The 12,497-nt window shown below is 39.3% G+C and overlaps 1 protein-coding gene across 1 annotated transcript in view; it reads right to left on the bottom strand.

Moving 5' to 3' along the window:
* Positions 1 to 1,598: 1,598 nt before the first annotated feature.
* PITPNM2 (phosphatidylinositol transfer protein membrane associated 2) overlaps positions 1,599 to 12,497 on the bottom strand; it is a 110,170-nt gene continuing 99,271 nt past the window's right edge. Inside the window, exons 20-28 of the mRNA XM_053472432.1 lie at positions 10,174 to 10,377; positions 8,515 to 8,663; positions 6,855 to 6,971; positions 6,365 to 6,481; positions 5,858 to 6,006; positions 5,552 to 5,701; positions 5,283 to 5,466; positions 3,005 to 3,133; positions 1,599 to 2,807 (exon numbers count right to left, since the gene is read on the bottom strand). Of these exons, the coding sequence (XP_053328407.1) occupies positions 2,469 to 2,807; positions 3,005 to 3,133; positions 5,283 to 5,466; positions 5,552 to 5,701; positions 5,858 to 6,006; positions 6,365 to 6,481; positions 6,855 to 6,971; positions 8,515 to 8,663; positions 10,174 to 10,377 (1,538 nt within the window). The 3' untranslated portion in view covers positions 1,599 to 2,468. The remainder of the gene's footprint in view (positions 2,808 to 3,004; positions 3,134 to 5,282; positions 5,467 to 5,551; positions 5,702 to 5,857; positions 6,007 to 6,364; positions 6,482 to 6,854; positions 6,972 to 8,514; positions 8,664 to 10,173; positions 10,378 to 12,497) is intronic.

The raw sequence follows: 12,497 nt of genomic DNA, 5'->3' as shown, positions 1-12,497 counted from the left end.
TAACCCCATGTCCCGGTTAGAAGCAGAATTCAGCTATTGCTACTGGATAATGATTACAAACTAAGGAGGTGATCACGCATTCACTAACAGGTAATAAGGAGCTTGTGGGCAATGGAGTTTCGCAGCACAATCCTGCTGTCTGCTTATCTTCAGAATCGGATGTTATTGCAGCCACAGTTACATACTCAGTTCTTTTTTTTGTTTCTCGCTTGGCAAAACACCTGTTACTCTATGAAGGAAAGGCATGACACTGACAAATCTAACAAAGGGTTAATGTATAGAGAGATACAGGAGATATGATTGTCAATTCTACATTGAAAATATAGACTATGGAGCTATAGAGGTGAATATATATATATATTGCACTTCTGCAAATGACAATTACGCTATAATTGGTCCTTTCAATTAATTGCTCTGTACATAATGCCTGAAACAAAACTAAAACAAACAAAAATAACTAATGTTTAACCTTTTTTTCCATTTTGAACATATTCATTAAAAACCCAGAGGGTTTCCCCCCCACCCAATGCATTTTCTACATAAATAAATAACTCACTTTTTATAGAACCACTTTTCTGAACATTTACAATGTTATGTTTTACAATATCTACACACGATAGGTTATCATCCTTCTGCACATTACAAGAAATTTACATACATCTTCTCCCTTTTGTGCATTTTCGAACTTTTAGCAATCTGGATTGTAAAGGCCATATCCAATTCTTCATCTCCATGTGCTGCTTTTAACGTAAAATAATGGGTTTCAGATAAAAACAAAGATTACATTTTCCTATCCTTTAACTGGTAAATATTTTTTACATTATTTATAAAAAGTGACAGGTGGTATGTTTAAACAAAATTAAAATGTTAAACTAAAAGTCAGTTTTAGGGTTCTAAAACATTAGATTCTATATCTATCTATATAGATATATATATATATAGATATATATATATATATCTCCATCATAATAACATGGGTATTAAGTGGAATAAAATGTAAATGTAATACCACTTTCTGGCAGCAGAGGGCCTGGTGGAAAATGGGGCTTAGCTTATTAGAGTGAGCGATGTCTTGCAGTATAAATGTGCCGATGTCCACTCCTGCAGCATTTCTAGAATAGGGTGCCGCTGTCTGAAGCTGGCATTTAAAGCTCTTCCCTGCCAGAGAAACAGCGGTGAGGCTTACTAAAAACACAACTTTGTACACATAAAATTCTATTAAACTTCAAATTTATCCCTTCCTGGCTCCCGGGCTAATTTTCTAGGCAAAGAACGGGAACATTTCACAGTGCTGGATCTAATACAAATGTACTGCATTCCTTATTTAACACGACTTGCTGCATAATGGTTATCTCCTCGAATAAATGTGCACATACTCAGTAGAAAGCCATTTCATATATAATATCTTGGAATAGATACCGAGATGTAGTCTTTTTGACAGGAGACCATGTTCATGCATAATTGTTTCGTATAAATGGTGCCAATCACCATTTCAAGGAGCAAAGAAGATTAAGATATGGCCTTTATCTTCTCTACTACTGTTTGACCAGCTTTCCTCCTAACTGCGAAGAAACATTTGCACAGAAAAATAACTATACCCTGGCTTAGCAATATTTAATTAACATGCACTACCGACAAGGATGTGTAGCAACATGAGATGGTAACAGATCTCCAATCTAAAAATTATTAGTGCAAAGAATAAAAACAAAACAATGAGGTCTTACAGTTGAGCAACCACACGCAAAGTAGCTAGCTTGGACACTTAAGGAAGCTTAGAAACCAAATGATTCCGCTTTACTCGTTGTTGAGTTCTGCTCCAATCACAGAAATGACGTTTTGTTACATCTGTACGGTGCGTTTATCCTTATCTAACTTGTGGAGTTTTCCTGAATCAATATACAACAGCAATATAGAGCAACTAGCGCCATTGGGGTTCTAATGTACTGTGCCTTGGTATCCAAACGATGAGGAGTGTGTGTTCTGGGCATTGCTGGCGCCTACTAATTCTAAGGGTTTCAGCATCATATTATGGACGTTTCCTCTTCTGGCAATTCTAGTACAACAAAAACCAATGAAACACCCAAACCCTTATTTCTTTTTGATCCAGAAACGTGTTTGTGCATTACTCAGGATCATTTGGAACATGGCTAAGAAGGTATAGGAGGCACGTATTTACATTTATATGTCTCTGAACCTGGATTGGGGCAGAGAGGCCGAAAAATCTTGGGCAGTATACATCAGTTTGACCCACGGTGGTCCTGTCTGAATTACTCTTACGGGTATCACTACCCGGTTTTAAGGCCTGCAGTTTTAACTCGTCTTATGTCACCAGCTTTGCTAAATGTTGTTATATTGTAGCACCATTTGATTAAACCCATCTTTCCCGCAAAGATACGCTCTGTCCCTTTTTTTCACCTCCAGTTCAATGGCAAGAGCCAAGCACAAGCATATGTCCAGGGTGCGAGAACTTATTTCTGACTTAAAACGCCAGATTCCAGCTTAGCAGTGACTGCACTCCTCCCCCAGCATCCTGCCGCAATGCTCATGCTTCTTTGGCTACGCTCTTTTTCACGATCCCGGTCGCTCTCTGACTGGCTTTGCGTTCTCTCGGGTTTATGGTTGCTGCTTCCCGTGGGCTGCGAGGAAATGGTGCGAAGCAAGTGGTTCCTCTTCCTCAGGAAATCCGACTGGCCAGGTAGACAAAAGCTCCCCTTTCGCAGAGCCATCCTGCTGGTGTTCTTGGCAGGCCTAGAGCGGTGGTTATATTCCAGCTGAGCAAGGTGAGCAGCATAGCCTTCAGTGATGAACTGCAGATAACACGAGTACAGAGTTAGTTAAACATTCCCTTATGCAACTGGTCATTAAGTCTTTAAATCGTTCTTTAGTGCTGAGGAAATTCTACCATGACATCAAACTGGAATCAGAGTGCTTCATGACAACTGGTGGGTTACTAGTGAGATTACAACTTTCCTTCTCCGTGAGGATCAGAAGGATGGACTGTTACCTGACACTGGTGCTGTAACTTCTTGGTAGGTCGTCCTACAATATAAATCTGCATTGGCGACAGGCCCAGGGAGCTGTACACAGAAATATCCTTGGTGGAGCCATATGCTGCATGGACCTTCATATATACCTGTGGAATCAGACGCATAAATGAGCATGGATGCAAACAGATTGTAGGCTGAACCCCAATTCTATTCCACAACTTTCTACAAGTACACTTTTAAGTAAATACTTTTTAAGACTCTTGTAAAAGGTTCTGAACCTTAAATAGCAAATATGAAAACATGACATCCACTTAAAAAAGGCAAAATGCCAATATTCATTCTACCAACTAAATTATTAAAACATGAACTAAAAGATAAAATTTCCCTAGTTTTCCATCTTATTTCTGTATGCTGGCTTAGATGGCACAAGCTACAATTATGTTAGTTTGTGAACTGCATGACAACTATGTCATCTAGGGCTGCAACAACTAATCGATAAAATCGATAATAATCGATAATGAAATTCGTTGGCAACGAATTTCATTATCGATTAGTTGAATCGATTATTATCGATTATAAAATGAGGGTTTCTTCAGAGCAAACGCTCTGAAAAATCCCCCTCATTATATAATCCGTTTAGTCTGACTCACCGTCTCACAGCAGCAGCTCCTACTTACTCCCCCTCCCTGTAATCACTGTGACAACTGGCCCCGCCCCTTCCTTCTCCAGGCCAGAACCACATGGCTGTGACACTCATCTAACTGTAAGTATATATATATATATATATATATATATACATATATATATATATATGTATGTAATATATATATATATATATATATATATGTATGTAATATATATATATATATATATATATATATGTATGTAATATATATATATATATATATATATATATATTTGGGCTACTGAAAGTTAGGGGAGGTGGGGGTGGGGTTAATTTAGGGGAAGTTATGGTTAGTGGGGTGTTTAGGGTTAATTTAGGGGCAGTTATGGTTAATTGGGTGTTTAGGGTTAATTTAGGGGCAGTTATGTAAATAGGGTGTTTAGGGTTAATTTAGGAGCAGCTGTGGTTAATGGGGTGTTTGGGGTTAATTTGAGGCAGTTGTGGTTAATGGTGTGTTTAGGGTTAATTTAGGGGATGCTGTGGTTGATGGGGTCTTTAGGGTTAATTTAGGGGATGCTGTGGTTAAGGGGGTGTTAAGGGTTAATTTAGGGGCAGTTATGGTTAATGGGGAGTTTAGGGTTAATTTAGGGGAATCTAAATCCTGGGGGCAGTGAAGTGACATATCTGGGGGTATAAGGCATAAACAGTATATAAGGCATATGTGGGGAGGGCAGTGTGGCATGTCTGGGGAGGACGGAGTGGTGTATCAGGGTGTATAAGGCATATCTGGGGGTAGAGTGGCATATCTGGGGGTAGAGAAGTGGCATGTCTGGGAGGCAGGGTGGCATGTCTGGGGAGGATGGAGTGGGGTATCAGGGGATATAAGGCGTATCAGGCACAGTGGCGGATGTGGGAGGCAGCGTGGAGTGGCAGATGTGGGAGGCAGCGTGGCAGATGTGGGGAGGGCAGGGTGGCATGTCTGGGGAGGATGGAGTGGTGTTTCAGGGGGTATAAGGCGTATCAGGCACAGTGGCATGTGGGGGGTAGAGTGGAGTGGCAGATGTGGGAGGCAGCGTGGCGTGGCAGATGTGGGAGGCAGCGTGGAGTGGCATATGTTGGAGGCAGCGTGGAGTGGCATATGTGGGAGGCAGCGTGGAGTGGTATATGTGGGAGGCAGCGTGGCATATGTGGGGGGGCAGCATGGCATGTCTGGGAGGCAGCGTAGCAAGCCTGGGCTCAAATGTGCATATATTGGGGGGCTGGTTGGGAAATAAAGACAAGAAATGTATTATCAAAGTTTTTTATTCTGCTGTTTGTATTTAACATCATTTGTTTAGTAAATTATTTTAAATAAATGAAAAATGTACATTTTTTTTATCCGATTAATCGAAAAAATAATCGGCCAACTAATCGATTATTAAAATAATCGTTAGTTGCAGCCCTAATGTCATCATTTTTAAAGGCTTATGCATCTCCAAATACCACTTATTAGAAGGGTGTCTGTGATAGATTCATTACAGCTATCCAGCTTCTAGTATACCGGACATCTAGTGCACAACGGAAGAATGCAAAAAACACTGTCACCAAATTGACGTTGGGCACTGGAAATGCTAGAGCTTCAAGTGCACGCATACGAGAGAATAGAATCTGAATCCCAAAAAGTAACTTACTTCTGTGATGAGGCTTTTCAGAAAGTTTGCTTTGTGCCGCAAGGGATCGTGGACCAATCCATCACAAAATGACACAATGCCGTGGGGAAAGTTGTGCTGTGCGAGCCATGCCACCACCCTTTGCTTCTGCATGTCAGGTCTGCCTGTGACATAGATAATGAGGTAGCCAAGGTCTTGCCAGTGTCTGCAGGGATAACAAGGTATGTGTTAATTCAGCTGCCTGTCACCGATCCATAGATGATTAACTTCAACAGACAGAGGCAACAAACCTCACTACATCAACTGCCCCTGCTCGGACTTTGGGGTCGCTGCCCATGATAGAAACGCTGGCTGCAAATGATCCATCAATGCTGAACACCACAAATTCTGTCCCTTTTGGTAAAATCGTAAGGTAGCTGTCGGCAAATGTGTGGTCTCCTCTATCGCAAAGAAAGCAAAGCATGTTAAAATATCAACACAGCTTGCCAATCTTACAAATAACATACACTAACATTTGTTATACTGTAAGGACTAAGACCATATAATTTAGTCATTTGTGAGTGAAGAAACTATTATAGTACAGTAAATGACAGCACCTGACAACCATTTTGACAGGGTACACCCCAATTCCAAGTCTTTTATTTTCGGGAATCAAGTAGGAAATCCTTCCACTGCTATTGCTTATCTCTGTATCAAAGTAGACCCACTCTCCAGCTGGAGGTTGTGTCATAATATGAATATCAACCTAAAAGGATAAAAAAGCAACAGAAAGTTCATGTAAAGGGGAACTGTCACATAACTATAACTGAATCCGGTCAATTGTGTTATTTTTAGTAAATCAGGTATAATCTGGAATGTGAGTTTTCTTTTAAAAATCCTTATTGATATAAGTTTAAATTCCCTAAAATTAGTTAATGAACATGTTCTCTAACATGGGAAGATGCCTACACTGATTAACAGATTACCTAGAGATGTAATAAAGAAGGTATAACTTAAAAGTATCGTAGAGCACATACATGGCATTTGGTATCATTACATTATTAAAAGGTCCTCTCATAAGCACACAGTGTATGCACAGATTGATAAATGTAACATGAACAAACCTTTTCCCCCGTCAGAGTGACCATATCTAGAGGACCGTACATAAACCTTCCAGTGAGGGTCTGCGGACCATCTTCGTTGGCAACCGCATCATTAATTCTGTGATTGGCAGCAACGTTCTGCAAAACAGAACACGGAGGATTCAGGATTCACCGAACACAGGAATGCTGCTATGTTAATGACACTTTGAACACTAAGGAGTCTCAAATGAATACTTGCAAAAATATTTATTATATTCTGTGTGTGCCCCCCAATATTGTTCTAGCCTCCCTTGAAGTGATGGTCATCCACTATGTTGTGTAATAAACATATGCTAATGTAGAAGTTTCATTCTTGATTATTCATAGGATTTGTCTAACCGGGTGCCTTTCCATGATGTAGGCATCCAAGCCCACTTAAAGAGTTTATGTGCTTGCTAAATCTGTGGTAATGTTACCCTACATGGAAACCTGTTACACAGGGAATGTACTGTATACTGTAGTCCACAAATACCCTTAATTTCACATGAGTTCTCTTCCTCAGCCACTTCTCCCTCGGCTTTGATGGGCTAAACACAGAGACTTCTTTTCCAACCAGCTCAAGAATGCTAGAATTTTCATGTCTCATGACCTGTGGGGAACCCCCCCCCAGAAAATGATTAGTAGGATAAAAACCATCTTATCACATTATTAAACATTTTCACAAAACCACTATGACCTAATAACAGATAAGCCTCATTCAATATTAAATTCAATTAATTTGCCACTGTTTTAGTTAAGGTAGGGTTATGTCCATGTCAGCAAAAAACATCAAGAGTGTTTATCAGGGAAATTTAAATTTTGGTGGTAAAATGCCCTTTAACTTCGTTCGACAGGGGATTGTAAAACCAAAGGTACACCTGTCAGTTAAGAAACCAAAACCCCCTTGGTACATGGCTTGCCTCCTGCAGATATGGAAAGGTCAAGGCACAGATGTATAGGAGTGGAGTTAAGAGGAACAGAAGGAAGGTAAAAATCCTAAAATAAGACATGCAAAATCATAAGCCTATGAGGGAAAGCCAAGGCACATAAATGTGCAAAAATATTCACAGCACTATAGTCAGGAATGATGGATTATGGAATCTGGGGAGCGCAAAGGGTACAGTATTTATAGCTATGTCCATTGGCATAGAGGTGATACCTAAAGCCAAGCAGAACAACAGTGTGCCAAAGACTGAGTGTAAAAGTGGAAAGAACATGACCCCAAGAAAGAGTAGGTGATGGAGAGAAACAAACAGGATACAGAGAATGGAAGAGGGTCGGAGGTTGACTAAGGAGAAACTGGTCAACATTGTAAAAAGCAGTAAAGGGGTTAAGATGACTGGGACTGGCGTCGTGGAGATCATCAGCTAATTTACATAGGGCTGCCTCATTTCTGTATGTGGCGTAGAAAGGTAATGGGTCAAAAAATCTTGGGATGTTAATATGCAAGGCAAGAAATGGCATTTAAGGCCATCAGTAATAAGAACAGTGATCAAGTAATATCAAGATCAAGTTACAGTTACAGAGAATAGTAATTTAAAGAATTAACATGATAATATAAATATGAGGTGCCAGGAGATAATTGTGAGTTGAAGATATTAATAAAAAAATGCAATGTGTTAGGAGAAAGAGCTTCAGAGTTAAAAAAGACAGTAAGACTAGCACAGCATGCAACAGAAGCAGTTGAAAATGATGGTATACGAAAAAGAGACTCTGTGACTGTAGACCATCAAGGGGTAAGCAAAGTGTTTTACAGGAAGGTAAACAGAAGCGGTTACTGAAGTTTGTGCTTAGTAACTGTTTTATATAATGCTAATATTACATGCACCACTTTTAAAGACTGGGGTTATAAATCCCACTTGCATTTCTCCATCATACCATTTTTTCCAGATGAAATGGAAGGCAATTCATCATCTGGTAATAACTATTGACGATAGTCCTATAGACTCTATTACACACCAATAGTTTAGTGAATGTATACAGGCCACCTTATGTCACACATCTAGCACAGTACCCTTTTTTGTACCTCTTTGGTGTATGCTTGTCTAATAACCTCATTGAAGAAGTCAATGGCGAGTTTACCAAGAGCCTAGGCTCATTGTGGTCAACCTACTTCTATGAAATGGGAAAAAAAATAAAGGTTACTCTCTTACCTGCCTCAATAGGAATGAGACTACATCTGTAGATTCCCAGTAGCTGGCATGGAAAAGGTGAGGGAGCGCTACCGTCGGGAAAGCAGTGAGGGCGTCAGGACAATAGAGAGCGTAGTCAATTCTCTTTGTGCCCCACCACTTAGCTGCAACTGACAGAGGATGTGTGTTAGCATTGCAAACCAAGTACCCGGAAAAAAAGACAAGTAACCAGACCAGTTTGTAAATATCGGGTGATATATACAATATATTACATTGTAGTAAAAGCAGTAAGCCATTAGTTGCCCCTTACATTTTCCCGGAATGAGGTGCCACCAATTTGCTTAGCAGTGAAAAGTGTTCAGATGTTAGTTTTTGCCCCCCCCCCCGTTTATTATAAAAAGTTTTCAAGCGGGTTACTGGATGCAGTTTAACATAATTTATTGGTTTTATATAAAATAATCAAACATACGGACATATTAAAGCAGAACCGTTCCGGCCCCCTTTTAAATATTTAGTTTGCTAAGGATGCAAAGGGGCATTAATATTGCAATATGTAATGATATATAGGATATACATATAACCCATATCAAATACCTACTTTCTTTTTCGATGAACCAACTTTTTATATCGGCATATGATTTTGTATGATTTTTTTTTTCCGGGCCAGCTGAAGAATTTCCTTGCTTTAAAAGTTCACCGCCTAACAAATTAGGACCCTCAAGCAGTTATTGTGTTATTTGCAACAAGGTTAGAGTAGCTGCATCAATGTGTTCCTTTAGGAAGGATAATGTGTAATCAACATGGACACAGTTAGTAATTAGTTATTAACACATCTTGTTAGTTTTTTCCTGAAGAGGAGTCTAAATGCTGCAAGATATTTTTTTTTTATGAGAAACGCACAACAAATCTCTGCTGTAGCAATCATAATATGACACACTTGCTATTCAGACTTAAATTCTTGGATTTTTTTTAGGATGCCTTAGAATGTGGTTATGAGAAATGGCACTCGTTGCTGGATGCTAATACAGAAAGACCTGAAACAGCTGGCATATCGAAGGCTTTGCTCTAAGTAAGAGAAGTCCAAAGATTAAAGAGTTTTCACTGAATGGGAATACCCAGAACACCCAACTCCCCAAGGAGAGGCTAGAAAATGAGGCTGTGCCCAGGTAGCATAATACGTACCGGGAAGAGAAGTCAACGGAATATGCCATTGTGCAGCTTAAACTCATCAACAAGAGATTCCATGTACGGGAGCAGAGGATGTGACCCCCACGAGGGTACATTTGGTTATGGTTAATCAGTTAAAGGAAGAATGGAAGGAAGATAGGTAGACATTGTTTACAGGAGTTGAATTAATCACTTTTAACCCATTTGTTGGCTTAATATTCCATTTGACTTGAAAATGTACAAAATCTCCTCTTCATAGAGCTTAATTTAGTATCTTTTTTTAAAGACATTATTTTCTTGGAACCCAGGAGTAGGCACATGTGTCAGTACATCAACATCACTGTCTTGTGGAATTCAATGGCCCACATGGGATATTTGGTGACCGTCACAAAATCAGTTGTTGCCTACCCCTGTACTTAAGAAGGTGTGAGCATTCCTTTCAGCCACAAAGGGGTTAAGTTGTGTAATGATAGCTGATGGGTTAATAGCAGAACCGCTGCTCTCGCTCAATACCTTTGGACATATCCACGTCTGTAATATGTGGGATCATGGTGTGTCTCCAATCCCCCACCTCTAGCTTCCTTCCTAAGTGAGTCTGTTCAGTATGGTATTTTCTATGTGTTACGGGGGGCTCTGGTTTTGTATTAGAGGTGTATGGGAGGGCAAGCTCTGACAGGAGACTTAGCTTTCTGGAATTGTTAAGTTGAGTTTTGGTTTCTAAAGGAACAAAACAAACACACCAATTAAGAACACAAACATGCAAAATCATAATGGAGTTTAAGGTTTGTCTTCCAACACAATGCACAGCATTAATAAAAACATACTTAAAGGTACTGCTCCATCTACCCTGTTCAATCTAACACTTTTATAACCAGAAACATCCAAACCCTTTGCAGAAATAATCACAAAAAATGTTGTCTCATTCATAATGGTTTTTACAGGAGACAATTGTTCTGGGAGGTTGTTACTACAGAAACTTAAAAGTTTCTGTGATCGGGTGTTTATTTGCGCAAAATACTAGAAAGTGCAATAAATGTTTGGTCTAAGTGGAACAGCACCGTTAAGTTGGCACATTTGTATTGGTTATTTTATATTTTTGGGAGTTAGTGTCACCTGCTGGAAGACAAAGTTAATAAAACACGAGCAGTGTATATCTTCAAGATAAAAATGGGCAGAATAAGGATTTTGAAACTTCTATAAGAAATGATAATTCTGAATTTTATTCTGAAGCGCAGAGACATGTGTTACCACTGCAGGGCCTTGTACGATCGCTGGTGTTGCTCCAGTTCACTCTACAAGCTGCACTTTGCTTGTTCAATTATTTCCCCAAAGACTCTGGTCAATTTTCTTAAACCTTGAGCGACCAGGACCCAAGTAGCACCACAGCATATTGATACTCACCTTATTTATCCATGAATGACTGTGGTTGCCTAGAGAGTCTAGTTATTCACTTAATAATAAAATCCCAAGAAAAATCTGAGTTTCCCCTCTCCAGAATTTGACTTCTTCAAAAACCCCACAGTACGGATCCAAAAACCAAAACATTTAGCTAGTTTACAGATAAAAAATAAATGTGTGCAAGAAACCCTGTGCCGATTTCAAAGAGAAATGATGGTACTCTCCCTTGAACTATTCCCTGGAGAGGTTTTCCAATCTGCCGTCTAGAAAATTGGAACCAACTGGTTTGGAAGGTAGCGAACTGCCCAAGAAAATGATGTGAGCATATTTAAAAGGGCGTAGATTATGCGGTGCAAGGGCTGAGAAAAACGCGCAGGAGTCAAGATGAGGAATTCCAAAGTAGAACTTCCATATTTAGCATTCTAGATATTAGCGACCATTTAATATTGAGGTAAGATAATAATCTTCTGAAACAGCAGCGTGTGCTGGTTATATGTCACACGAATCCATAAGCACTTTCATTCTATTGACTGCCAATGATGCCCGCAAAAAGCTAATATTTTAGGGTGACCAGATGACACCATTCACTGGGTATGCTCATGAAAATTGCCTTATGCAAAGGAGGAGTGATGCTTTAAGGATCTGATTACCCCATAATAGTGTTTTGGGTTTGCAAACATCTTAAAGATGCTCAATGAAATGCCTGTACATAAAAAGGATTCTATATAAAGTATGGATTCACCAGGGTGGACCATGATCTACATCCACAGTCCTCATTTAACTCTTTCAAGTACTATTGCCAAAGGTTTCCATGTGACAATGTTTCCATCAATCTCAGAAGCAAGCTAGTTTCAGGGCTTAAATCTTCTTCAGTTAGCATTATCTAGGGGTCTAAGGAACTTATCAGCCAGGTGATCGCTTGTATTCTGTGGCTCAAATCATAGGGAAGAGTGCAGAAGACTTACAATAAATGTAAATATGTTGAAGCAAAATCAACAAAAAAAAAAATCACAGAAACATAGCAGAACATACACAAAGCACAAATGGAACACATTTAGCTTTTGCATTTGTATGGTTTCAGGCCTTTAGATGTTCTCACTGACACACATGCTCTGAGCTTAAAGTCTGGCTGGAGTTGAAAAGAGAGAGAGAGAGAACATCTCTGTCAAACAGAAGCTTAGAGACTGAGCCCTAAATTATTATTATTATTTCAGTACAGTAAGGCATCCAATTAAATGCAACCGTCACCAGCCTGACCAGATCTGCTTCCAATACACATATAGTCAATGTTTACATTAAAATAACTTTTGATTATTTATTTACAACTTTTAAATGGCCATTTTTATGATTACATCTAATTTTAAAAATAATATTAACAGAGCTGTCTCCTCCACACAAAAAAAAACAAACAGTAATCTGTTCCTATATTTGGATAACGG

The sequence above is a fragment of the Spea bombifrons genome, chromosome 1, assembly GCF_027358695.1.
Source record: "Spea bombifrons isolate aSpeBom1 chromosome 1, aSpeBom1.2.pri, whole genome shotgun sequence".
NCBI classification, from domain to species: domain Eukaryota; kingdom Metazoa; phylum Chordata; class Amphibia; order Anura; family Pelobatidae; genus Spea; species Spea bombifrons.
This window is presented reverse-complemented; position numbering and strand designations above follow the sequence as displayed.